The sequence below is a fragment of the Marmota marmota genome, unplaced genomic scaffold (assembly GCF_001458135.2).
Source record: "Marmota marmota marmota unplaced genomic scaffold, marMar, whole genome shotgun sequence".
Classification (NCBI taxonomy): Eukaryota; Metazoa; Chordata; class Mammalia; order Rodentia; family Sciuridae; genus Marmota; species Marmota marmota.
Genome location: NW_026000108.1, coordinates 3652548 through 3678386, shown reverse-complemented (window position 1 = coordinate 3678386; position 25839 = coordinate 3652548). Strand labels below are relative to the sequence as shown.

The following is a 25839-nucleotide window of genomic DNA, read 5'->3' as shown; positions in this document are numbered from 1 at the left end:
AGTCCAAGGGGAGGACTCATTTGAGAGGCGATTCCATGTCCCATCAGCTCTGAGGGTCCCAGCCTGGAACCCATGCCCCCACCCCTGGGCTCCAGCACCAAATGTGCTACACGGAGTCACCCTTCTCTTAGGGATGGACGTGCAGCAAGGACCTGGTAGATGTTTCAGTGCAGAGGTAAGAAAATGCAACGTCAGCTAGCCGAGGACACAGCTGACAAACGTGTCCAGTGCCAACATATGACGACGTGTGAGCCCACGTGAGCTTGCACGTCGGGAGACCCAGAGTGAACTGAGACCCACCCCAGAGCACTTCCCCGGGGGCTCTGGCCCTTCTGTGGCTGCTGCAGGGAGTTGGCAGGACACTTACCTGTGGACTTGATGTCCCTGACTTTGGCTCAATGGCCAGCCCCAGGGTGACGCCACCAGCCAGGGCTTTCTTCAGGCTCTCCTTGACCTCGGTCAGCTCCAGCTCCAGGCTGACCCGCTCCGCCTCCCTCTGCTTGCACTCCTCCTCCAGCTTCCTCAGTTTGTCCTCCAGGACCACCGGGGTCTTCCTGCCTGCAAGTCCAGAGTCACGCTGTCACTGCCAGGCGCTCAGGAGGGACCTCTGTGCCCACGGGACCACTGGCTCCCAGCACAGCTCGCGCGCAGGCCTTGTCCAGCCTGGCTGTGCTCCAGGACAAGTCCCCTGGAACGGCTCCCCTGCTCCAGGCACCAGCCTCTCTGCTCGTGCTGAGGTCTGTCACAGTGACCTGCAGCACGCAGCATCCATGCTGGACGGACGAGGAGACCGAGTCTAAGAGGCTGGCAAACGCGCCCAGGCCCTGCTGATGCTGCCCGCACTGGGGACTCTCTTGTTGGAGGCTAAGTTCCAGGGCCTCCCTGCAGCTCACCAGCTGCAGCTCTGCCACGCGGCAGGGAGAGAGCTGCTCCCTCCTGCCAGCTCCACGCTAGGCTCTGGTCCCGACCAGGTAGCCCTGGCTGGACGCTCTCCCTGCCTCCTCCTCCGGGGCCTGCCCTCCACTCTTCCAGAAGCGCCTCCCTCCACAGTGATCACCCAGGCTCCAAGCCAGAGAGGCCGAGCTCTGATGAGCTGGGTGACTGTGTGTCAGCTTCAGCTGTGTGCAAATAAGCCAGTGAGAGCTTCTGTGGCCTCCCGTCCTCTGCACCTGCCCTCCCTCGCCTTCTGAGGCTGGCAGAGCTGTCTGAAGAGCCAGGCTTGCTGCTGTGGGGGAATTGGTCTGGCATGGTGGCATGGAGGCAGCCCAAATCCCATCCCCAGGCAGGCGCTCCTGCCAGCAGGAGAGAATAGGGTGGCCGGGGTGCTCTTCTGCCTCCTGGCTCCCCTGCTAGACTGCACCCTCTTTGGACCCTCGGACCTGGCCGTTCTCAACCCCTACCGACACATTCTGCTTGCTCCCCAGCCCCTCCAGGGAAGGGAGGGCTGCTCCCTCCTGTGAAGCCTCTGCTGTCCCCTGTGAGTGGGACCTGCCCCAGTGGAGGGCACTCCTGCTGAGAGACCCCCTGGACACCTGTTACCACAGGGCTCGCCCCTGGACCCGTCTCTCATTGGCACCTGAGGCTGGAATGGAGCTGGAGCTGCACTGGGCAGCCTGGGCTCAGGTCCAGCCTCTGCCGCGGCTGCACCTATAACCACGCAGGGCCCGCCCTGGCTTGCCAGGCACGCCCTGCGCCCTAGGAGGCGCGACACAGACAGTCCCCGTGACAGCCTCCATGGTCCCAGGCCTCGCAGGCAGAGCAGAAGGAAGCCCCCACCCCCCCTACCTGCATTCACTGCGATGGCAGCCCTCAGGTCCTTCCTCTCTCTGCGGAGCTGCGCCAGCCGGTCCCGCAGTGCCTCCTTCCTCTTTAGCAGCTCCTCTTCTTTGGTCTGCAAGCGCCTGGCATCCGCTTCCACCCGGTTCTTGCCGTATTTGTACTGGTCAGCATCTGGCAAGCAAAGCAGCAGAGGAGTCAGGTGGCCATGGTCATGCAAAGCTGCCACCCAACAGGGAAAGAGCAGCAAAGGTTTGAACTAAGGAGAAAAGTGGCCGTTCAAATTCCCCAACACTCTTTGAATCAAATTTTTACAAATGAAATTGAATGTGGAACTGTTTTAATCCTCTTCCCTTTGAGGCACACGACTGGCTGGAAGTTAACATTCTGTGATGTGGGAAGACAGCTGCCTATTACTATCAGGAATGATCTCTGGAATCTGTGAAGTTCTCCATATTTTTCAAAACCCTTGCCTGACCCCACCTATCCTAGTCCTTATGAGCATATTTTACCCTGACCTGATGGTAGTTCTGTCCTCACCCCCAGACCAGGCCCTGGCCGGGGACCAGTCCTGTGGCAGGGCACACGGGTGAACTGCATACTGGACAGCAATGAGCCTGGAGCTGCTTAATCTCTGTGTCTCAGTTTTCTCATCTGTGAAGCTGGGATAGTAAGAGCAGTGTCAGGGGTTGTCCAGAGGGTTCAGTTGACTGATGCTCATAAAGCACTGAGAACACCAAGGCGCGCTCCTCAGAAACATGTGCTAAATGAAGGCGGAAGAAGCTAGCTTTGGGGAAGTCCGGAGGCTTGGCCCACATCACACCACCAGTTCACATGGCATTAAAAGTCCCTACCCAGGGGCTGGGCTTGTGGCTCAGTGGAAGAGCGCTCGCCTAGCACATGCGAGGCCCTGGGTTCAATTCTCAGCACCACATAAAAATGAATAAATAAAGGTATTGTGACCAACTACAACTGAAAAATAAATATTAAAAAAAATCCCTACCCTGGCTCTCTTCCTCTTGTTACTTGGCCTTTCAACTACAGAAACATAGGAAGAGTCTCTTTGAGAAGGTCCACCCCAGAGGGGAAAGCTCTGACCAAGGACCTCCAAGCTTAGAGTGGTCATGCAGAGCTGGGGTGTCTGCACTCCAGCCATGCCGTACCCTTCACACCCACAGGTCTGACTGCTGGGGCCTAGAATCTGCTGCGAAGCCTCAGGGGAGGGGGCATGATGGCAAGAAGCAGGAGAGTAGGCACGCAAGGGCCTCTCCTTGCTGTGACTCTGGTGAGCACCTGTCTCCCCACTCAGCTCTTGTCTGTGAAGCAGGAGTGAGAAGGACTGCCTGAGTTTCTCAAAATGACCTATGTCCCTACAGTGACTTCTGTCTAAATGACAGGGCTCCTGGTGTGGCACAGACACTCACAGGCAGCTCTCGTCATTCTCTGTGACAACCACTCCCCAGCCCTGTCTGTATGCACCATGGCACCATGACCAGTGCCTGCCCTGGGGGCTGGGTCCACCACTGCAAGGCACGAGGACCCCAGCGGAGCACTGCTCCCTGATACTGTGTGTCAACACTGCTTCTCATCCTAAAGAAACCACAGAATGACTTCAGAAGGGTCACAGCCCGAGGGCAGCTAATCACCAGGGGAGGCCACAGCTAGTCACAGCTGAGGCAGGCAGGCCAAGGGCCACTCTGCTCCCTGTGTCAAGCTTGCAGCTCTCCTCCCTGGTCCCCACGCCCTAAACCCCCCCACAACCTAAAGGCAACAGGCCAAATCCAGCCAAGACAGAATGCTATTATTTTTCTTTTGTCAACATTAGATGTCACCAAAGTTAATAAAAATTCCTAAAAGTTCTCACAAAACAACGGGTGAGCCACGCAGGGAGCAGAACCCACAGGGAGCATCGAAGTGCTGAGCTCAAGGAGACTGCGCGCCAGGCCCTTCTCGGTGGAGCTTCGCGGTGCCTTCCTCCCCCTGGGGAGCAGCACTGCAGTGGAGTGTGGGTGCCGCCCCACACATCAGGGAAAGCAGACTTGCCAGAGGGCAAGGCCCGGTCAGCACGCGGGTGGACAGAGCAGGTCCCGAGGAGCAGGATGTAGGTCTGGAGGGAACAGCAGAAGAGCCCCCTGGAGAGGGCACAGGCTTCCCGGGGCAGAGCAGCCAGGGGCAAGGCAGGCTCTGCTCTGTGTGGGGCGGAGCCTTGATCTCTGGGGTGACCGCTCCCCCAGCTCCACTGTTCCAGCTTCGAAAGCTCAGCTACAAGCCCTAAGGAAGGGTGGCACACGTGACAGCAAACCTTTTCTGACAGGCCAGCTGGCTCGGAGCTCCACTTCTCTGCGTCCTCAGCCGTAGCTGCAGTACCCAAGGGAATAAATGCTGCCCGGCTGGCCAGCTGGCCCTCAGACGCCCGTTATGAGAAGGGCGAGGGCAAGTGCAAACCAGAGACGGCGATGCCGCCCAGGTTCCTCCACGTGGAGACAAGAAAGCAGGTCTGTCTCGGGCATGCTGCGCCGGCTCCTGCCTCACAGGCCTCTGCCCTGTCTGCTTCCAGATCACCTGCTGTCCCAAAGCCTGGTTCTCACTTGGGCTCCGTCACCCATCGCGAGAGATCCAGAGATTCCTGTGCTGCTCCCAGATTCTTTTCTCATTTGGAAAGTATGGTAGGCGAACAAACCCACCCTGATAACGAGGCTCTGAGAGATCAGTAGGTGACATCAGGAACAGCTTGTCGCGGTCCAGGACCACCAGAGACGACAGCCCGGGGTCCTTGGGCTGCTCCATTACTCAAGCACGGGCACCAGCTCTGCTCTTTCCCTGCAGCGGCCACGGCTGCCCCTGACTGGGCCTGGCAGACGGGCAGGCTGTGTCCAGAGAGTGCACACAATGGACCAGCTGCACGTGAGGAAGGGGACTCCAACCAAGGTCTCCTGACGCAAAGTCCAGGGACAAGGCAGTTGCACCCACAAGTGCCTGCTGACATGGCAGGCAGCTCTGTGCTCCTCAGGCATGCAAAGGTCCCGGGGCATGGGCAAGAGGTCCTTGCCAGCTCCCACCCAGCAAGGGAAGGACAGGCTGCACACTGTCCCCTCTCTCCAACAGACTTCCAAGCTGACGCTTGCCATGTGAGCAGCCCAGACACTCTCCACTACCCAAGCTGCAGTCAGAATCAGAAAGCAGAGAATCTGGTGGAAACTCACTTGAAGCCGTCCGTCTCACGCTGGCTGCAGAATCCACTTTTTTCTGCTGACTGCTGGGAGCCTTCCCTTTCCCAGGAACCCCATTAGATGCCACGGGGGGCTTCTTCCCCTTGAGCTGTTGAAATAAACAGAAAATAAAAAACAAAACCAAAAAAAAAAAAAGCCCTATTTCTTTCCTAAGGAAATTTCTCTGGCTCTCTGACTCTGTGAAACCCAGCTCGGTCAGAGAAAAAGGTGGTGAGGAGACCGACTTGGCTTCAGACTCCAGACCATGTGGCTTCCTGGGACGGCTAGGGAGGCCAGAGGGTCCTCCAGGAAGTGGGCGGGAATGCTGGGCAGCTCTGGCCTCACCGGGACCATGCCCACTGCTGAGAAACGGGTATGGCCTTCAGCTGGGGCCACTGAAGCCTGTTTCCAAAGCAGGTACTTTTTAGGGTGGGAGCATGACTACACTGCTAGGTTTCTGTTTCAAGGACTCTTAACTGAGTGACAGTCTAATAGGACAGATGACTGCCTTCTGAGTCACTGGTGGGGAGGCAAATGACACATAGTGTAGAAACAGTCTGAGTAACACAGAAAATAAATTTGACCAGCTACAAATTTTTTTTTAAAAAAACTGAACAGTGCCCCACTTCTTCAACTGCTGCAGGCCAAAGGACTCTGTTTGGCAGAGGTGATGCCACGCCACTGAGGCCTGACTCCTTATGTGACAGTCAGCTGTACGCCGGCCCTTGCTTTCTACTGTGCCACCTCGCCTGCTGCCATGGGCCTGGGCGTGGGGAGGCCCCGTCATTGAAGAGAAGCTGAGCAAGCCACTAAAGCTTTCTGAGCCTCTGTTTGACCACTCAAGAACATAAAAAGGTATGGGCACCTCCCTGCTGGGCTCCCAAAAGTTTGAACGACACAGCACAGCCGCACGGCAGCTGGTGCACGGTCTTGCCAGGGGACAGAAGGCTCCCCCTACCGTGGGCAAGTGAGGGAGGGAAATGGGGTACTCTTTTGACTTATAGTGCAAGGCTCACTTGAAACAAGAGTTTGAACAACAACAATGTGAAAGCTCCACACGCTGACCATGCACCAAATGGTCCCCAACACGGAGACAGTCCGAGTATGCAGATGGCATGTTTCATTGCCTGTTTTTACCTCAGGGAACTCCAATGACAACACAAAGCAGATAAATACATGCATAGGTAAGTTTCACTTAGTAAATGAAACATGTTGACCAGATTTTTGGCACAAGTACTCATGAAAATAGTGGAGGACCATGGTGCTCACACACTGGACGCTCAGACTCCCGGAGTCGGAATCTCCAGGAGGCCATCTGGGCACGTGTCGTTGGTGGCCAAAACGTTTCCTTGGGGAGTTTGATGAGCTAGTCCCTTGGGAGGTGTCTGTCTGAGCACCACTGTCTGAAATCCTCGACCCTTACCTGGTCCCATCATTTCTTAAGGTCACCCTCAGGACCAGGACGGAGAGGATGCATAGCTCGCCCCGTACTTGCTTTATGTGAGCAGAGTTCTCTTAATGGGTGCTCAGGTCTCCAGGGAAAGCAGAGGAGACTTTAGGCTGGGAATGCATGCTGGGAGCCATTAGCCAACAAATGCACACCACGCAGCACCTGCCCTGCAGCACTGCCTTGCCGCAGACAGAGTGTGGCGTGGGCGGCGCTCAGCCTCCAGGCTGCTTATCAAGCAGTGGTCCCCGCTGCTGGCTGCAGGAGCAGGCCTCACATTCACGCCGGGACACACACACGGCGCTTGAACAGCACCCATCCATGCCAAGGTCAAAAGCCAGAGCGGACCCCTGCTCGTTTATGCAGCACAGGATACTACTGAAGCTTCGAGTCAAGAATCTGGAAAGCTTGGCTGCCCTGTCCTTCCCTGAACATTTGTCTTTTGTTGACATGATTCTCAAAATTCACTGGAGCTTTTCCAAGAGTGGAAAGAGAGCCTCAATGCCCTGAGCACTAGCCAGCACTGCTCACTGCTCCTGGGGCCGCACTGCAGACTAGGCTCTAGTGGAGGAAACGCCCACGCTTTGTGCCCTAGGGGGCGGGAGCTGGCTGCAGGGCTGGCTGCGGGGTGACCCTGGGGACCGGGGGTGTGGTGCAGTACCTGGGAGTGCAGCCCGAGAGACGCCCTCCCCACAGCAGAGGTGTTAGTGAGAGACGGAGAGCAGGGTGGGCCGCAGGAGGTGGGGGCCTTGCAGAGGTTAGAGGACAGCTTGTCAGCGGACAGCCTGGAGGCCCTTCTGTCAGCAGGACAGGAGCGAGCAAAGATTTTCGGAGATGGCAGGTTATCGTAGAGGCCCTCGTTATCATAGAGCGCCTCTTCGCCTGGGCCTCTGCTACCGGAGGCGGGGAAGCCGTCGTCCGGGTCCCACTGGAACACACAGCTCTGTCGTTAGTGACCCAGACACAGGAGAGACAGCAGACTTTAGCACAGCGAGATAGCATACCCCGAGACACAGGTGTTGCCAATACAGCACCCCCACACACAAGCAGGTGGACACACTCAAAAGAATCCCTTTACTTCTAGGGTTTTAGGGAAGGAAGGTTTCTTTCTCCTTAAATCCTTCCCAGCACCATTAGTTTATGACATTTTGTTTTTTTCTTCAGGCAGAAAAGAAAACACTGCTTGGAAACTTCGTTCTTTAGAAGACTGGAGTTTGGAAGTCCCCTAATGCAGGACCTGGACGTGGCAGGAAGGGAGGAATGGACACTGCCCCGAAAAGGCGTGAGAGCCGCGCCGGGCTCCTTCCCTACACACACACACTGGCTGCCCTGGCCTCTGCCCACCTGAGGAAGTAGGGGAAGCCCAGCCAGAGGCCGGTCACAGCTACTTGGAGGCAGAGCTGGACTTGGGGCCGCTCGTGGCTGTATGCCACAGCACTGATGAGCCTTGAGCTCTCCTGGGGGACGAGGGCTGGAACTGAGACCACCAGGCTGCTCCACGCTTGCCCTACCAGGCCGAGGACCTCAGGTCACGGTCACTGTCTACAGGCACCAAGGTGCCAATGCTGTTATGCCTGAAGAAAGTGCCATAAGCAAAACAGTCCCTTAGAAAGGGAGTGGCTGCACAGAAAACAGGTGCTTCAGAACCTGACGAAGACCACGGTGTTTAGCAGACACCTGGAACAAAGGACTCAAACAGGGACAAGCCACCTCATGGGACAGAGACATCTAGAGCATGGACACTGAAGTATAAATAAATACCCAAACTAAACCCTGCTGGGCCCTCCCAAGTCCTAACGGTCTGTATAAATTGTCTTGCAATTTTAAAAAGGGAAATAATAATTCATATGTTCTGCTCATTTTACCCTGTTTTTATGATCTTCCTGCAGAGTTCCTTTCTGCCAGACGGTAATTACAGCCTTTTGTTATAAAAATAGCAAAGATTTAAATTCCACAGTGGGAGTGTTTATATCCCTTTGCAGTCACTTCAGTGTGTCTATTTCTGTGATGCAGGGACCTATGCACAATCTAAAAATAATGCAGATCAACTTGGATATGCGCATGTGATAAAGACAAACTAGCATAGATTTATATTTGTCCAGAATTATTAAATGGTCTAGACTAGAATATCATTTTCTTAAAATACCAAGCATTAAGTCACACAGAAGACTTAAGGAAATAGCAACTGCAGAAACCCAGAGAAGTTTCTAGATTAAAAGTGAACAAACACTGAGGGGATGCAGGATAAGAGCCACTGAAGTGGCCGAGTATTGGGTTTGAACTCTGTGGAGCCCTCTGAAAAGGAAATCACCAGCAGCAGAAAAGCAGGTTAAAGGCGGGAGCAGAGGAAGCTTTAGTAAGCAGAGAGGCCGCAGGACGCTGCCTCAGAAGTTCCTGCTGTCAGCCCAGGAGGGACCTGGGCACAGCGCCTAGGCATGTAGATCCTGGGAAGGAAGGCTGGCCCTCAGGAGGTGAAGCTGCGATGCCCTCGGGAGCTTGCTGTCACCCCCACCCAGCAACGAGCCTGCGGGAATGGTGGAGACAGGGGGCACCGCGCAGTCCTGGGGACCTCCGCCTCCGCTCGCCTCACACTTTCATGTGCAGGGCACACACATGAGAAACATCCGAGAGAAGGGTGCGTGAGGGGCCGTGCCGGGGGCTCGGGAGACAGGGTGGGCACTGTCCTTCCAGAAAAGCTGGAGGCCGAGTCCAGAGACTCAGAGAAATGGCCCACCCTCAAGAGGACAGTTTGGACACCAAAGCCCAGAACCAGGGACAAGTCCATTGTGCCAAGAGACACTATTGACCACACAGGGCCAATGGAGGCCACAGGAGCTGAGGTCCCACCTTGATATGATACAGCAGCCTAAGCTAGAGCCTCACCCTGTCATGGTTACCACTGTGTGGCTCCTAAGGCTGGCACAGGCCTGCCCACAGGGCAGGAGGGCATAGGTTAGAGTTGACAGCAGGAGTCCCCAAAGGCTGAAGTCCAGGGCGTAGGAACAGGGCAAGGGGACTGACCGACCCAACTCCCCATGATGGGGGCTGTGCCAAGTGGGCTCTGCTCACCCTGTGACACCCGGTCCTAGATGGGCCTGGGCCCAGCCATCAGCCCCAGCTCCTGCTTCAGTCCTAGGTCTCCCTACACTAGACTGGGGCCCTTGAGGACAGGGACAAGATCGACTCACTTCCTTTTGCCCGAACAGAACCTGCTCACCAGGAGACTCTGAGCAACGGGGAGGGGAGAGGGGGCAGGAGGAGGAAATAGGAAAGAAGGAGGCCAGGCCACTCTAGGCCAGAACTCCCCAGACGGCCTTGCCTATGACAAAACCAACCGTGGACTCTCAGGGCACACTCACCGAGCCGTTGATGCAGGGGACGTCATCGTAATGCAGGGCTGTCCCACTGGGGTGAGCGTATCCATTGGAGGTGCTCCCTAGGTAGGGGCTGGTGGACACCCCACGCCTGTTCATGAAGCTGAGAGAGAAGGTAGAGTGAACACCCCCGTCTGCCTGTTTCCCTCCCAGCTGCAGCCAGCACTCAGGGGCTGAGGGGCCTCAGAAGGCCCAGGCAGAGGCAGGACGTCACCTGCAGGGCTGGGCCGAGCCCTCGCCTGCATAGTCAGGAGGGGCCCATCTGACACACCTGTGGCGAGGGCCAGTGATGGTGAGTGCACAGGTTCACCCAACAACAACCGTCCTCTCCGTGAGTCGGGCCAGCCCTGCACAGCTGAAAAGAAAGCCGTACTGGGAGCCAGCTGGAGGCTCTGTGGACATGCCATCTGCAGTCCCTGATCTCTCAAGGGCAGAGGACCACAGGGCCTGCAGAGCTGAGACACCACCTGCCTGTTTCTGGAAGAAGCCCATGGACTGCTTTCTAGGCTCTCCACATGCTGTTCCGAGACGTGCTCTATCCCCACCACTGCACAGCATGCCTTCGCTTGGCCCTGACCTTCCCAGGCCCTGGTGGTGGCCACAACAACCTTCAGAAGATGTCATTGTGGGAAAACATATGCTGGGGACTTTGTCCCCATTCCTGGCCAGAGCTTCTATAACCATGGAACTCCTGAGTGACAAGAGAAAGGAAAAGGCCACCTTTTATTAGTCACGAGCCCTTCACAGCCCCTGAGGTTCTGTAAATGAGAGACCTCTGGAGCACCTGGAGGACGGAGGCAGTCACCAAAAGAACAGTCACAGGAGCCCAGGTTGGAGCTCCCAGCCCCCAGGGCAGAACAGTCCTGTCCAGCTGGAGAGCAGCCGAGGGCTGGGGCTGGGCATACAGGGCGGGCATGGAGCCCTCTGCCGTGCTGTGTGGCTGCTCCAGGCTGCAGCCTCTCAGGACACACAAGTGAACCAGTCAGTGCACTGGAGCTGGCCTTCTAATAAACAGTGGGGCCAGAGCTGGCTTGCAAAGCCTCAGATCACCGCTGGACTGTCAAAGGACCAGGACAGTCTGAATTCTGAATGACATTCCCTATGGTGTGGTCCTGGGGCTGGAGCCCTCACCCACAGGGCCTTTACTGTGTTCAGGTGACACTGCCAGACTTGAGCACACCGCAGGACGCCCAGCCAGCGTCCAAAGAGTAAAGGAGAGCTGCCTGGCCCAGGAAGGGCACTCACACTTGGCAGCCAAGGGGCAGAGTGAGAGCACCTAGGGCGTGGGAAAAGGACGCAGACCAGACGTGTGTCAGTGTCCAGTCCACTCAGGGCTCCAAAGTTGCCCAAGAAAGTCCAAAGTGCTTCCCTGAGAAGGAGGCAGCACAGGTCTTGCCCTGTCTCCCTCCCCGCCTTCCCAGCCTCGGGGGCGCCAACTGCTCTCCGCTCACCAGGCACCTTTGGCCTCAGAGTCACTGTGGCCCTTCTGCCTAGGAGCTCCTCTCAGATGGCTCACGGGCCTGCCTCTGTGGGCCACCTGTACCACATCCCACCACAGCACCACGAACCCCCTCCACCCCCTTCCTCCTCCCTCTCTCCACCATCTGGCCTGCTATGGTGTTTACTGGTTTATCAGCTGCTTCTCGCCACTAGAGGACCAGATCTGGGGGAACGTGGCCTTGTCAATCTGGGCACTCCAGAGACACACAGGGTGTTGGCAAGCTGTGCTGACTGAGGCTGGCCTCTCAAGAGGCTGCTTGTTCTAGCAGAAACCTAAGTGCCTGGGAAAGACAAGCTCGAGAGCATCTGCTCCTAATCGGGAAACTTAAACCAGCCTAGTTTTAAAAAGGGATTTTATTTCCAAATTTTTTTTCTTCATAGGATCTTGCGCTTCTATGGTCACCAGATGAAAAATAGCAGGAGAAATTCAGGGTTAAGGAAAGTGCCTCCCAAGCCAACTAGGCTGCAAGTTCCGAGGCCAGTGGGGAACTGCCCAGGCCCGTGGGTCCCCCTCGCGGAACGTGGCTGCCCTCTGCTGGGAAAAAGGCAGCCATTGCATCACCAGCCTGTGTGAAAGCAGCGTGGGAGGAAAGCCACGGCTTACCACTGTTCAGAAAATCGCTGTGACCTTGTGGCCGCCTGGACGCACACCTGCCAGCACACAGGCTCTCTCCAGGAAACCTAACCTGTCTTTTTCCTTCACTCATAAAAAACTGATACAAGTAATCTATACTTAAAATACACATAAGTGAATGTAGGAAAATACAATGCATAGAAAGAGAAAAATACAAAAATCTAGGAGATCTGCAAGGGCAGATGTGACTTTTAAGCACACATTGAAGGATCTCTCACTGGAATGCCTCCCTTGAGGTCTGACCGTGTCAAGGTGATCTGGACACTTCCTGTGACTGGGGACAACACAGTGGTGCCAGGTGGCGTGAAGCCCAGCTGCATGTGCACAGCTGCATGCTGACTCAGTGACAAGTATGAGTGTCCCCCTCATGGCAGGGGCTCTCCTACTGGTCTGTGGCTTTGGCCTCTGGCGCCCTGCCAGCACAGATAATAGGAGGACAGCAGCCCTCCTTCCTTGAATGAGGAGACACCCACAGGATGGTTTACGAAGCCCTTGGCAGGACGGGGAGTGTCCGAACTTAAGGTCACAGACACAGAGTGTCCCAGGTGGCAGAGACCTCCTCCACTGGACAGTCCCCCCAAAGTTACAGAGAGGGACCTGGGTCAGGGAGCAAACTCCAGGCCAAACAGCACATGGGGCCAAGGACAGGCATTAGGACCACGTCTTTGGTCACTCCTCTTTCTGTGATGATTTTCAGCCATATATAAAGTGGAAGGGAGCAAAGCCCATAGGAAATATCAGGACACAGCATGCAGGAACCCGGAGAAGGCGCCTGCAGAGGATAGCTCCCCGGGCGGCTGCTCCCCTCTGCCGCACTCAACCTCACCTTGGGACAGCCATCCGGGGGTCTGTAACCAGGCACACTTTGCAACAGGTTCAGGAGAAAACTTCCCAACATGTCCTTTGCGTCGTTCAGTCCATAAGTCTCACTTGAAACTAGGCCCTCAGGGGAAACGCCCCAGCCCTTTACCATCCCTAACAGTCCTGGGGATGCATCTTCTGGGAGACTCTGGTATTTTTTTCTTTTCTGGCCCTTTTCCAAAATATATTATTACCTTTCTCCCTCTGTGGAACAGAAATCATGCCATCAGGAGACCCACTGCCCTGACACCAAGGGCACTGGCTCGTCTTGCACATGGGTGGCCTCTCGCCTGGCATCCCTCATGAAGATCTTTCAACTGGTAACACTTTACTGTTCAAAACCACCAAAACTATCACACCGGGTTTTGCTACTATCTCTTTAGAAGGGTTCCTGCCTACTTAAAAGCCACTGAGCTCACGGCCAGGTAGAATGTGCAAGGGCATGTCTCGGCCATGTGCTACCACCCGATCCTGGGGTGACGCCTGCAGTGCCACGTCTGCAAGTCACGGTGGCCTGCCTACTGCCTTTTCAAGAAAAATGACAAAGTTTTAAAAGGCAGCCATCCACTGGCAACTCTGCTGGAGAAGAGCGCCCCCTGGAGCCCACCACAGGGCTCGGCATCGTGGCCCCACAGGTCCTCCCAGCGCAGCCCTGGCATCAGACACAGGAGCTCACGGTCTCCCAGCTGGCCTTACAGAGAAGGACACACTAAGGGAACCCAGTATCTCCTTGGCTGAGCAAGGAAGGGGCAGGGACGGACGCCGAGAGCACAGTGCAGAGGAGCTGCCTGCCCGCAGCCTTTGCCTCTACATCACCAGCCCATGTGACAGCAGTGTGGGAGGACAGGCACGGCTCCGCACTGTTAGGAGAGTCTCTGCAGCCTTGCGGTTGCCTGGACGCACACCCAGAACTGCCGCTACTGAGCTCCTTGCCATCACTGTGTCAAGGAAATACTCAGGGTTCAGAAGAACTTCTCAGCACAGAACGGCACTTCTTTAAAAACAGGATTTAGACTTCAGATAAAATCAGAATTTGAATTTACATAAAGCACTGGAGTGAGGGCTTTATATCCTGGTCTTCATTCCAGTGATGCAGAGTCAGTTCTGTGGAGAGAACCCACACAGGGGTCCGCAGAAGGCCCACAGGTCAGACCCAGCCTGCTGACTATTTCTGCAATCGTTCTGTGGGTGGCACAGCCTCCCCATTCACTGGTGTATCAGCTCTGGCTACAAAGGCAGAGCTGAGGGGCCCACAGAGTCAGAACCATTTACCATGCTTTCCTTTATCCAAGTTTGCTGACCCTTGTTCCAGCAGAAGTCCCAGAGGGTTAAAATGACAAAAATGCCCAGAAAAATCAGGGTTACCATAGTAAAAGAGAGTGCGCCTCAGGGCGTGCGTTTGTTGGTCTTCACACTCAGGCAGCCCAGGTGGAGGGGAAGAGGAGGGAAGGCAGCCGCTTAGCTCCAGCACCATCCGCGGGCGGGGTCTTACCAGAAGGTCTGCTTGGCCGTCTGAATGATGTTTGCAGACATCTCCACATCTATGTAGTCGTAGTGCAGAGCTCCCGGGTCTGTCGACGACCCCGTCTCAGCCAGCAGGACCCCAATCCACCTGCCCATGTCTTCAGAAGAAGAGGCCTGCAGGGGAGGAAAAGCGCTTCACTGAACTGAAGGTGAACCCTTCCTCCATTCTGAAAACTGCATCCACAGAGACCACAGGACAGGAAGGCAAGGCAACACCAAGTACCAAAGGCAGAGTGTGAAGGAGCACCGACCGAGTCTCCACCCAAGGGACGCCTGGCGCAGCCTTCAGGCCACCTTTAAACAGGGCTTCCAAAACAGCCGTAGAGGGCAGGCAGCAGGCTGGTCCTGAAGTGCTCCTGCTTACTTGGGCGAAAGGCCAGGTGTCACGACGTGGAGAGGGATGTGACTCAGTCAGTCCCAGCTAAAGGGAGCGGTTCCAGAGCCTCGTGGATGGCACAGGCAGGCTCTGCCCCTTGCCCTCCAGCTCCCGTGGCCTGGAGTGGTCTGGGTCTCTGGACTAGAGGGTTTAAAACTCAACCCACTTTATGGCCGACTGTTTCGCAGTGTCACACTGTTTTGCAGCTGCCAGGCTATACTGATGTGCCATTTGTAAGAAGTTTGCAATCCCCACCCCCACCTGAACTGCTTAATCTGTAAGAATGAAATATATCTTCAAGTTTATACTCATTAAAAATTTAAGTTATCCTTGTTGAGCAATTTAGAAAATCAGTTATGTTACATTTTTAAATAAAATTTGACTAATTAAATATGTCAGAATATCTAAAGCTTAGGGAGAGTTCAGTACTAAATTTATGAGTTGACTAGAGCCAGGTACCGTGGTGGTAGGGACAGACAGGAGGTTAAGAGAATAATCCTATAACATGGGCCTGCTGTGCGGATCCCCACATGCTTTCTTTTCTAAGAAGCAATTTATCTGCAGCCCTGCCTAGCTCATGGACCGGATATATCACATTCCTTAGCAAACTACCTGTCAACTGCGGGATGTCAATGGGAGAGACCCAAATTTTTGTGACCTGATCCTGAAACTCAGGGAGATAAGGATAGAGCCTCCTAACCATAAACTGGTAAGAATGTGTAACTGGTAAGAATCCACTCAGAACTGTTCAGCGTGGCCAGGTGGTGACCTAGAGCTGCTGACAGGGGAACTGGAAAGTCTGATGTCATCCTGCTGTCAGTTAAAAGTCGAGGAGGACCTGGGCAGGCCGCTCTGGAAACTTCCCTGGGACCCAACCAACTGGAGAGCAGGAGAAGCACACTGTCCCTCTCCTCTCTGAAAGGACCCTCCCCTTTCCCTTTTCCTACCCCTTCAGTACACTCAGGCCTGCTACTCTGAGTGAATGTCTGAAATCTTTCTGACTTGATGGCAAGAATCAGGGCGTTAAGAAGGGGTCTTCACACTGCCTCAGTTTCTCAAAAGGCCCCATCTCCGTAACAGTGGCACACACCTGTAATCCAGGTTACTTGGAAGCCAACCTCAGCAACCTAGTGAGGCCTTATCTCAAAATTTAAAAAAAATAAAAGGAATGTAGCTCAGTGATAGAAAGCCCCTTGGTTCAATTCCCAGTACTGCCCAAAACAAACAAACAAAACCTTATGAGTTAACTGAATGTTAAAGAAAAAATGTTTTTTTTTTTTATAAATAATGGTAATTATTATTTTTTTATATTTTTTAGTTGTCATTGAACACAATATCTTTATTTTATTTATTTATTTATTTATTTATTTATTTATTTATTTAATGTGGTGCTGAGGATCGAACCCAGGGCCTTCCATGTGCTAGGCGAGCGCTCTACCCCTGAGCCACAATCCCAGCCCCTACTATTATTTTATTATTGTTATTATTCGGTACTAGAACTTGAACTCAGGAGCACTTAATCACTGAGGCATATCACTAGCTCTTTTTAGTTTTTATTTTGAGACAGGGTCTCACTATATTGCTTAAGGCCTTGCTTAGTTTCTGAGGCTGGCCTTGAACTTGTGAACCTCCTGCTTCAGCCTCCCAAGCCTCTAGCATTATAGGCATGAACCACCATGCTTCATTTAAAAAGAAATCTAAAAATTATTTTTTTAAATGAAGACCTATAAATTGAGCTTAAAGAAGCTTGGGTTTTATAATTATATTTCACACCACAAACAAAAACCTCTCTGGAGGAAAAGCCATTAGTAAAGAAGAAGGTGTTTTGGAAATTGATCATGTTGACTGGTAACTGATGTTTTCCACACAACAAATCATTCCTGACCAGGACCAGAGAGGCCGTTAGGAAAAGTGAAGGAACTCCAGCTATGTGTTAGAGACGGTGCTCAGTGCTTAGTGGATGAAGATCAACTGACTCCAACACTGCGGTTCATTCTCTTTGTAGGTCTTTAGTCTTTCTCCAAACAAAATCTATATCAAGAAAGCACTGGCTCGGGGCGGGGCGGGGGCTCCGGTGGAGCACATGCCTAGCATGTGGGAGGCACCAGGTTCGATTCTCATCACTACATATCAACAAATAAAATAAAGGTCCATCAACTAAAACAAAATTTCTAAAAAACCAAGGAAGAGCGGGCGCTGGGTGGAGGGGCAGCTGGTGGGAGAGCTCACCTTAGCCTGCCAGCCCTGGCTCCACCACTGGCAACAAGGTAGCTTCGGCCACTCTCTAGCCACTCCCTGTATTTCACAGAGGTGCTGCCAAGTCCTTCAACACATGTCTAGGGGTGACAGGTACTGTTAGTTACACTATGGTTCACTCATCATTTTCTTCATAGTTCATTTTATGAAATTTCCTCACAGTCCTTAAAAAAAATAACCCTGTGGTATTGGACTGGAATCGGAGGTACTAGTCATGATCTCACCGGTTAAAATAATAGATCAGATGTATATGTAGGTGCATGGTTCTGGGCATGTGTGTGTAGATGTGTGAGCAGTGCCCGGGTGGCCCCCTCCCCAGCGTAGGGCTCTCGCTGTGACGACGCCAGCGGGGGAATGAGGGGAACAAGGTCTGAACCAATCGGGGTAGAAAATAAGTCAATGTATCACATAAACATGTATGAATGTGTGTGTTTATGATCTGCACATGCACCTATTTCCTGAGTGTGTCTACTCAAGGGCCCAGAAATAGTAGGGCCCATAGCAGCGAGCCTGCCCGGCCACAGCCCTGGCTTCCTCACACTCCCCTCCACTAGGAGGCACTGAGGCCTCTGCAGGGATGTGCCACCTGGGCAGGGAAAGCACCACCCCCTGCTGCGACACACAGAAAGTGGCCCAGGATGGCGGGGATCACCGTCTCCATTACAGGGGCACAGCAAAGGACACAGGAGCCAGCGTGCAGGGCATTTGACCAAAACTGATCATGATAAAAAAGGACTACCATGGCTAATTAAAGTAACAGTCTGTGGGGCTGGGCATGGCTTAGCAGTAGGGCACCTGCCTACCAGGCTCCAGGCCCTGGCTGGATCCCAGCACCACCCAAGCAAATCAGACAAGTAAACAAGCCAATGAAGAGCAGTCTATGAATGGCCACCCACACAGTAAGGTAGCTGAATGAATGAGTAATGAATGAGTTGGAGTAAGGGGAAATCCAGAAGGAACAATGGAACTGAAAACTCACCATTTAGCAACTGTCGTTATAATGACTGTTTCAGGCAAGTCATTAGCAGATTCTAAGATTAGTGGGTGAAATCCACTAATAACAGCACAGTCACACGCCTCAGAGAACCTTCCCACGTGATAATTAGTGAAGACAAAGGAAAATGGCAGTATCTCACGAGAGGGAGCCCTACACGGGTCACATGAACCCAGGGCTGAGACCTGCTGAGCCGGTCCTGATGGGACACACTGTGGGATGTCGCCACTTCCAAGGGCTCCTGCCAAGGAGGGCCCCTATTCCTATACAAGGCGGCAGCAGGCATGCCTCACAGGAGGGACCTGCTTTGCGACAACCGTGTGCCCTGCAAAAGCCCTACCGTGGTGAGAGCAGTCGGGGGCTGGACCCGGACAGCGGGTGCAGGTGGACTTCCTTCTGCCCCTCAAACATCAGAGCTGCTGGGAAAGTCCGACTGAGGTCTAGGAGTCGGACGGGAGGTCTGTGTGCAGCCAGTTCCTGATCTCAGAGTCATTCTGTTGCTCGGAGGCAGATGGCCCTTGGTTTTGGCAAACACACAGTCAAGCACTCACAGATAAAGGGGTGGCTATGGAGGCTTCCCAAGACCCCATACACGGACAGAAGACTGGGTGGAAGGTACTCGGGCACTCTGTGCTGCTCCTGCAACGCCGCGGCAAACCCGGAGTTACCTCAACACAGAAGGAAGTGGCCCTGGAGGAGCGCAGTGCCGCCTCGCAGGCTGGCCTGCAGCTGGTGACTGGCAAAGGCAGGGCCGGCTGCTCCTCCTGGGGTGCCGTGGCGCTTTGCTCCCGTCACTCTAAGTGATACTGCTAAGACTTCACATTCTTGCCCTCATGCTGGGGATTCAGTCCCTCCTGCTTCTCAAGCACTGAGCCTCCTACAGAGCCTGCACATCTGGAAGGTGTGCCACCTGGCTTCTCTCAGGGCCTGCAGAGGGGCTGCTCACCAACCCCGGGACCCGGCCCCACCCATCCAGGCCCCCTCCACTGGACATGGAGCCCAGCTTCTCACTCTGCTCAGGGTCCAGTGCCACCACCCTGGGACTGCTGCCAGAGCTCGGAGGAGACCCACATCCCGACCCTGGGAAGATGGCCTCCTGGCCTGTTTTCAGCTTCTATGGACCGCCACCACCCGACAGGCTTCAGACCACATTGTGCTTATGAGGGCACCGACGTTCTACAGACCCACAGAGAACAGCCCACGCAGGCTCAAGGTCCGAGGAGGAGCGAGGACTGGACCTGCCTCCTGAGGGATAAAGCCTGTCTGCAGGAGTGGCCAGCCGTGGGCGCAGCCAGGCCTCCTGACCTGTCCTGCCTCAAACTAGGGGCAACTGAACCTGTGGCAAGAAACAACGATCCATCTGTTTCTGACCAGTGCCAAAAAAAATACAGCAGTTTCTGTGAAAACAGTCCCTGAAACCAACTCCACCTGAAGTTCAAGTACATGCCGACCGCCTGACGGGGCACCTTACTCCTGGTCCTGGCCCGTATCCCGACTAGCCACTTAGGCTTTGGCACCCCGTTTGGCACCCCCAGCCCCTCTGCAGGCCCAAGGCAGCCTCACTGCTCCTCACCAACAGACACGCTTACCCAGACTCTGGAAATCCTGCACCTCGACACCCTTGGCACAGGCACACCGATGTGCCCGGGTGGCCCCCTCCCCAGCGCAGGGCTCTCGCTGTGATGACGCCAGTCGGGGAATAAGGGGAACAAGGTCTGAACCAATCGGGGTAGAAAATAAGTCAATGTAACAAGAGGAAAAACAAATTTTTTCAGAAATGAACATTTTGAGGATGTAGGTATTATTTTAATTATGTTTTTCTGCTTTTGGTAAATGGATAAATATCATTTGTTGGTGAGTCAAACAAATAATAAAATGCATACAAAGTCCATTTATAACTCAAAGGTGCTCTTGGTTCCTGTGTCACTGGCTCATGGCCCTGTCTTCATGGCCACAAGTGGCCCCAAAATGCCTGTTCTGCAAGGAATTTTTAAAGGACAAGTTCAACACTACCATTGCAAAGGCAGCTCATTGTCAGAAGAAAAAAGGTTTATTTTGGGCGGGTACCGGGGATTGAACTCAGGGGCACTCTACCACCAAGCCACGTCCCCAGCCCTATTTTGTATTTTATTTAGGGACAGGGTCTCACTGAGTTGCTTAGCATCTTGCTGTTGCTGAGACTGGCTTTGAACTCGCAATCCGCCTGCCTCAGCCTCTGGAGATGCTGGGATCACAGGCATGCGCCACCACGCCTAACAAGAAAAAGGTTTTAAGAGAAATCTTACAAGTTATTCCTGGGCCACTTAGGAGAAAAGCCACTCTGTGGAGCTCTGTGTTTAATTTCTGTGCAAACATGTACAAGGAGTCACCGGGGACAGGCCTGAGCTGCACAACCGGCAGAGCTTGGCTCTGTGCTGCTGCCTTGTCCGGATCGTAGACAGAGCCACCGAGAAGAAGAGGGTGCAGAGACAGAAAGGCAGCCCTGCCCAACGGGAGGACACTGGGAAGGACAAGGAAGAGAAACCACGGCGAGCCCCAGAACACCGTACCTCCAGCACGGCGACCTCCTGTCCATTGCGAAGCAGCCGGAAGGTCAGCGGATGCTTGGAGTCCAAGCCTGGGATCACCTCACAGCCACGGAGGGGAATGGACGCGACGTGGGTCTTCAGGTCAGTCCTGTCCTTGTGGAGGACGAGCTTGTTGTCCCTCACCCTGCACCAGCGCTCCCGCCAGCGGTTGTTGGACAGCACGTTCAGGTAGCCTGCAAGAGACACGGGAGCTCAGCCTCCAGGAAAGACGGGCATGGGATGTGCGTGCATGTACACACCCCTCACAGGCAGAGCTGTAACGCAAACTGCTCAACAGGAGGAGCTGGCACATCACACGGCGAGTCCCCCACAAGGACAGCAGAGCCACATCCAGATGTCTCCTGTCCTGGGTGCCCAGAAGAAGTCCTGGTGCTTGAGGTCTATTTGGGAATCTGGAAGTCATCTAGAGGATGGGACAGTTGCTTAGCCCCTGGGCTTGGGATGGCTGGAAGGAAATGGGGACACAAGTTGCCTTCACGTCACCACAGGGAGGACATGCAAAAGGACACAGCTGCAGGTGCCACAGCAGGGTAGCAGCCGTGGGAAGGCAGGAGGGGGCAACGTGAGGGCACACACAATGGAAACTTGTAACAGGAGGCCCTGGAGGTGGGCACTTCCTGACCCTGGACACATTCCAGCAGGATCGAGATGGAGAGCAGAGGGCATGACACTCCTGGCCACAGGCCGTGAGGGACACAGTGCTCCCCACCCTCCTCCAGCTGGCTCGAGATGCATGCGGCTGTGAGGGGCGGGGGCCGGAGCCAGGAGGCGCAGTGCACACGGGAATGCTCCTGCTGCTCCTCCGCACAGCTCGGCGCTGCCTCCTGCGAGGAAGTAGCCCATTGTTTAAAAGAGAAATTCCTCAAATACGGGACGTGAACAACCTTCAGTTGTTATAAGCACAAGATATATTTCTCTAGAAATAACGAAGCCTGAGGAATAGACTCCAGGGGTTGCTGTGACCTCCAGCCCCCCCAAATGCTGGGAAACTGCTGCCCCTCCTTGAAGACTAGAGAGTTGAGTCAAAGGGCTCATAAGATGCTGACGAACAGCCTGGAAAGAAACAAAACCCGGATCCTGCTCATGCCGCTCCACCATCACTGCATGCACACGCACGAAGACGCTCACGCATGCTCAAGCACACACGGCCTGGCTCAAAGGAGTTAAGAAAACAACACAAATCCTTTCTAATCGTGGTTTTCAAAATGCCTTTCCAAAGGCTTGGGGGGTGCTTTCTATTTCTGTGCAAGGACATCACTCGTATGGGCGCTGTGAGCCTCCAGAGCCTGTGGACGGATAGGACAGTGCTCATGGCAAGACTTCCTCTCAAGCTGACCGCTGCCTGGGCGTGGGGGTGACAGGCACAGGATGAGTGTTCAGAATCAGCCCTGAGCTCCAGGGTGCTAGAACACTCGGGGCCTGTGCTCTGGAGGGACCCGAGGCTGAGACGCACTCAGGGGGACCTGGAGAGACGGGTGACCCCACACCTGCAGGAGGCAAGCCAACACAGCCACGGAGACTCCAGTCTATGTGACAGATACGTCTCAGAGGCCAGTCAGGTGGGGGCCCAGCTGAGATGCAGAAGGTGGCATGGAACCGTGATCAGAGAAATCAGAGGCTACACGTTCATCTGGGGATTTGGCAGTGAACAGGCGGCCCCATGGCCTGCTCACGGCAAGGACAGGGCTCCTTCTGAAAGCCCATGGCTCCAAAGGGGGGACTCGTGGTGTGGGCGCCTGCTTCCTCCTGGGCTTGACACTTTGAGGTGGGCAGGGGCAGTGGTCACTGAGCCCCATCTACCACTCAGAGAGAGAGGCACGTGCCCTCTGGCAATCTTATTTTTTTTCAAGTTTTTCAAATTTCATTTGTTCTTTTGAGTTACACGTGAGAGTTATGCAAAGATGTAATGTGCCTTATTCTAATTAGAATCCCAGTCTTGTGGATGTATATGATGTGGAGATTCACTGAGGCGTGTCCATAAGGAAAGTTTAGTCAGATTTATTCTACTGTCTTTCCTATTCCCATCCCCCCTTCCTCTCTCCATTCTCTTTTGTCTAACCCAATGAACTTCCATCTCCTCCCACTTGGTTGTGGGTTAGCATCTGCATATCAGAGAGACATCTGAACTTTGTTTTGGGGATTGACTTATTTCACTTAGCATGACAGTCTCCAGATCCTTGCATTTACCAGCGACTGTCATAGTCATTCTTCTTTGTGGCTGAGTAATATTGCATGGGGATATCTACCACATTTTCTTTATCCATTCATCTGTTGAAGGGCACCTAGGTTGGCTCCAGAGCTTAGCTATGGTGAACTGATGTGGTTGTGTCATTGTAGTTTGCTAATTTGAAGTCCTTTGGGTATATGCTGAGGAGTGGAATAACTGAGTCAAATGGTGATTCCATCCCTAGTTTTTTAAAGGAATTTCCACACAGCTTTCCAGAGTGGTTGGACCAATCTGCAGTCCCACCAGCGATGTGTGAGTGTGCCTTTCCCCACATCCTCGCCATGCCTTGGACCTTGTATTCTTGGTAACTGTGGCAATGTTTTCTTCCTAGACAGGACCTGGCCCGGCACCTGGTCCTGTGTAGTCCCCATGTCCCAGGCACACAGGGAATGCCTGTGTGGGGCCACGTCTACCTGGAGCGAGACTTCCCAGGAGCTGCCACATTTTAACACCTTTCTTGGGTTTATTCAGTTTCAAAAAGGGGGGAAAAAAAGAAAAGAAAAAGACCCAGAAAACAGGGAAGCCCCCCCACAAACAGGAAGCCCCATGGCAAAATGTTCATGTTTGGCAACTACCTCCCCGTGAAGCCCAGGGTTCCCCGCTTTCTTAAAAGGGGAGCCCCGAATTCTCATTTTCTGGGTGGGGACATAGAGAAGAGGCCAGGACTGGAAATGGCAGAAAGCCCATGGAGAGGGTTTGGAACCAGAGCGAGTCTCCCTTCCCCCAGTACCCTTCCCTTCCAACCTAACACCCAGCCTGGCTGACAAAATCAGACCAGGGTGGGAAGGAAAGCATCTCCAGGAACCCTTGAGCTGCAGCAGACGTTCACCACCAGGGGCACCAAAGTGCAGCCCGGGCCTGGAGGCCAGACCCTGGGTGAGAGCCAGAGGCTGAGACTCCAGGGGACTGCGGACATGGCAAACCTTCCCTAGGAAATTCAGGCTGTTGCTGATGTTTGCTCCACTTACATCACGGTGGTGTGCCGCTGTACCTTAAAAACTTGAATTCCAGTTTAAAGTTTTCAGATTATTTCTCTCCAAATTCCAAAGGAAACTTCTCAGTGCCGTGGCAAGAGTGCCTGAGATTTCATCAGAACTCAAAATCAACTTTCCAGGTATGAAATTAGACAGCAACAGAATCCCAAAGCGTGGGCAGAGGCGGCCACACACCCTCCCCCAGCCAGCTGTCCCTCAGCCTGGCGTCACTGGCCAGGACCAGGGGCTGTTGGATTTGGAGCTGCAGGAGGCAGGCAGGGCCACCTCTCACAGGTGGCCACGTTTCATTGCCACTCTCTTTAGGAAGGGAAGGGGCAGTGCCTGTGCCAGAGGCTGCTGTCTTTTGGTCACATGTGAGGCCTCTGATCCAATGCAGCTGCTTGCTGGGTTGCTGCAAATGCCTGAGCACAATCAGAGACTGCAGACATCTGGCACAGCTCTGCCAACACCAAGGGTCATTTCCCTCCAGCCTGCCCCCCAGCCAGGGCTGAGGAGTGGGCATGCAGGCACCCAGCACAGGGCTCTCAGATGGAGGGGGTTGTGACAAGAAGTGAGAAGTCCCAGCTTTCCTGATCGGCCATCGAACGCCATCACTGGAAATGCCATATAGTCCTTCACTGGCGAGTCCTTCAGGCTCAACCCAGACTACCCTGTGCTGGCACCCTGGGGAGGTCAGGGTGCCAGCTTGGCCCCTGGTTGCACGCAGGTTCCCGTGGCCTTGTGTGGCTGCATGCTGCATGCCGGGTGCTCGGCTCTGTGAGCAGCTGTGGGCACAGTGCTCAGGTCAGGCATGGGCTGCGGCTCTGCGTGTTTTTCTTCGGCTTTTGTGAAAACCAAGGAATTTATCACATGGCCCACTTCACAGTCAGGGCAGCTGAGGCTCCGGGCAGGCAGGCTGCTCAGGGAACCCATGCAGCTCGGCACCGTCTCAGCACTCTCCTCTGCAGGTGCTGGGAGCAGGGTGCGCAGGGGAGCGAGCAGAGCTGAGTCTCAATTGGGAAGAGCAGAGTCCGGACGCAAGGCCGAGGAGGCCCCTGAGGCACCGTGCGGGCAGCAAGCGGGCGCTCTGGCGTCCTGGCACAGGAGGATGTGACACTGTGAGGTCCAACATCTACCTGGGGCCTGGCGGGAAGCAGGGTGGAACCACAGCTGGGTACGGGAGGGGAGGAAGGGGATGGAGGGGCACTTCTGCTAGAGCTTAATTTATAAGGAGCCAAGAATTCAAGACGCACAGGCACAGGGAAGGCAGAGAACAGAGCTGCCCTGGTTAGGGGCCTTAGCACATCTTGGGTACATTGTCTGAGTGGCCGTGCACAGAGCTGACCAGGCCACTGCTAACCACGTCACTCGTGGGTGTCATGGAAGGAGAGAGACATGGGACTGGGGCACGTGGGGAGGCTCAAGCAGGCTGTGGTCCCCACAGCCCTTCCTGTGAGCACTGAAGAGCACCAGCCCTGCTTCCAAGAGGCCCTGCGGTGCCTTAGTCCCAGTGACCAGGCTGTGCCCAGAGAGGAAGGGAGGCTGGCTCAGTCTCCTGCGCTGGGTAGCTTTCCCTGCCCTTCCGTCCACTCGGCACCGGCCTCCTGGGAGCAGCACAGCAGCTGCAGAGGCTCCGCCCGCTTGGCAGGTCTGGTCCCTGGGCCCAGATCCAGCCACTCTCCTCCGCCTGAAACCCTGCAGCTGTGCCGAAATAACCTGGCGTGATCACCACCCACCAGAGGAAGCATCTCACAGAGAGGAGCCACACCGAGCAGGATGGTGGAGTCTGGTGCGTGGGCCACATGCTCCTCCTGCTCAGTCAAGATCAGCTGCACTTCCAAGAAAGGGCCGGCACTGAGGTTTATGCTGCGTCTAATTACACAGAGAGGGTCATTCATTAGGAGTCCTATGAGTGGCAAGCTCTTTTGGACAAGAAAGCTGAGGGAAAAGGCAGAGTATGAGGAATCAGCTAAATCAGAGAGCCAGCTCTGCCCTCAATGAGCTGTGTGACTTGCAGCTAGTCACTCAACCTCTCTGAGCTTCAATATTCTCATTTGCATAAGGAGAGTTTGGACTACAGTCTCTGAGTTGCCTTCCAT

General features: G+C 54.5%; 1 protein-coding gene across 2 annotated transcripts in view; it reads right to left on the bottom strand.

Annotated features, from left to right (window-relative positions):
- The window catches only part of Afap1 (actin filament associated protein 1), a 74021-nt gene that overhangs the window by 8050 nt on the left and 40132 nt on the right, over nucleotides 1–25839 (bottom strand). Inside the window, exons 9-15 of one of the 2 annotated variants that reach the window (XM_015481923.2) lie at nucleotides 20501–20712; nucleotides 14294–14439; nucleotides 9792–9909; nucleotides 7094–7360; nucleotides 4980–5094; nucleotides 1786–1950; nucleotides 368–558 (exon numbers count right to left, since the gene is read on the bottom strand). In XM_015481923.2, coding sequence (XP_015337409.1) covers nucleotides 368–558; nucleotides 1786–1950; nucleotides 4980–5094; nucleotides 7094–7360; nucleotides 9792–9909; nucleotides 14294–14439; nucleotides 20501–20712 — 1214 coding nt within the window. The remainder of the gene's footprint in view (nucleotides 1–367; nucleotides 559–1785; nucleotides 1951–4979; nucleotides 5095–7093; nucleotides 7361–9791; nucleotides 9910–14293; nucleotides 14440–20500; nucleotides 20713–25839) is intronic. The other variant, XM_015481922.2, reaches the window with a different exon arrangement.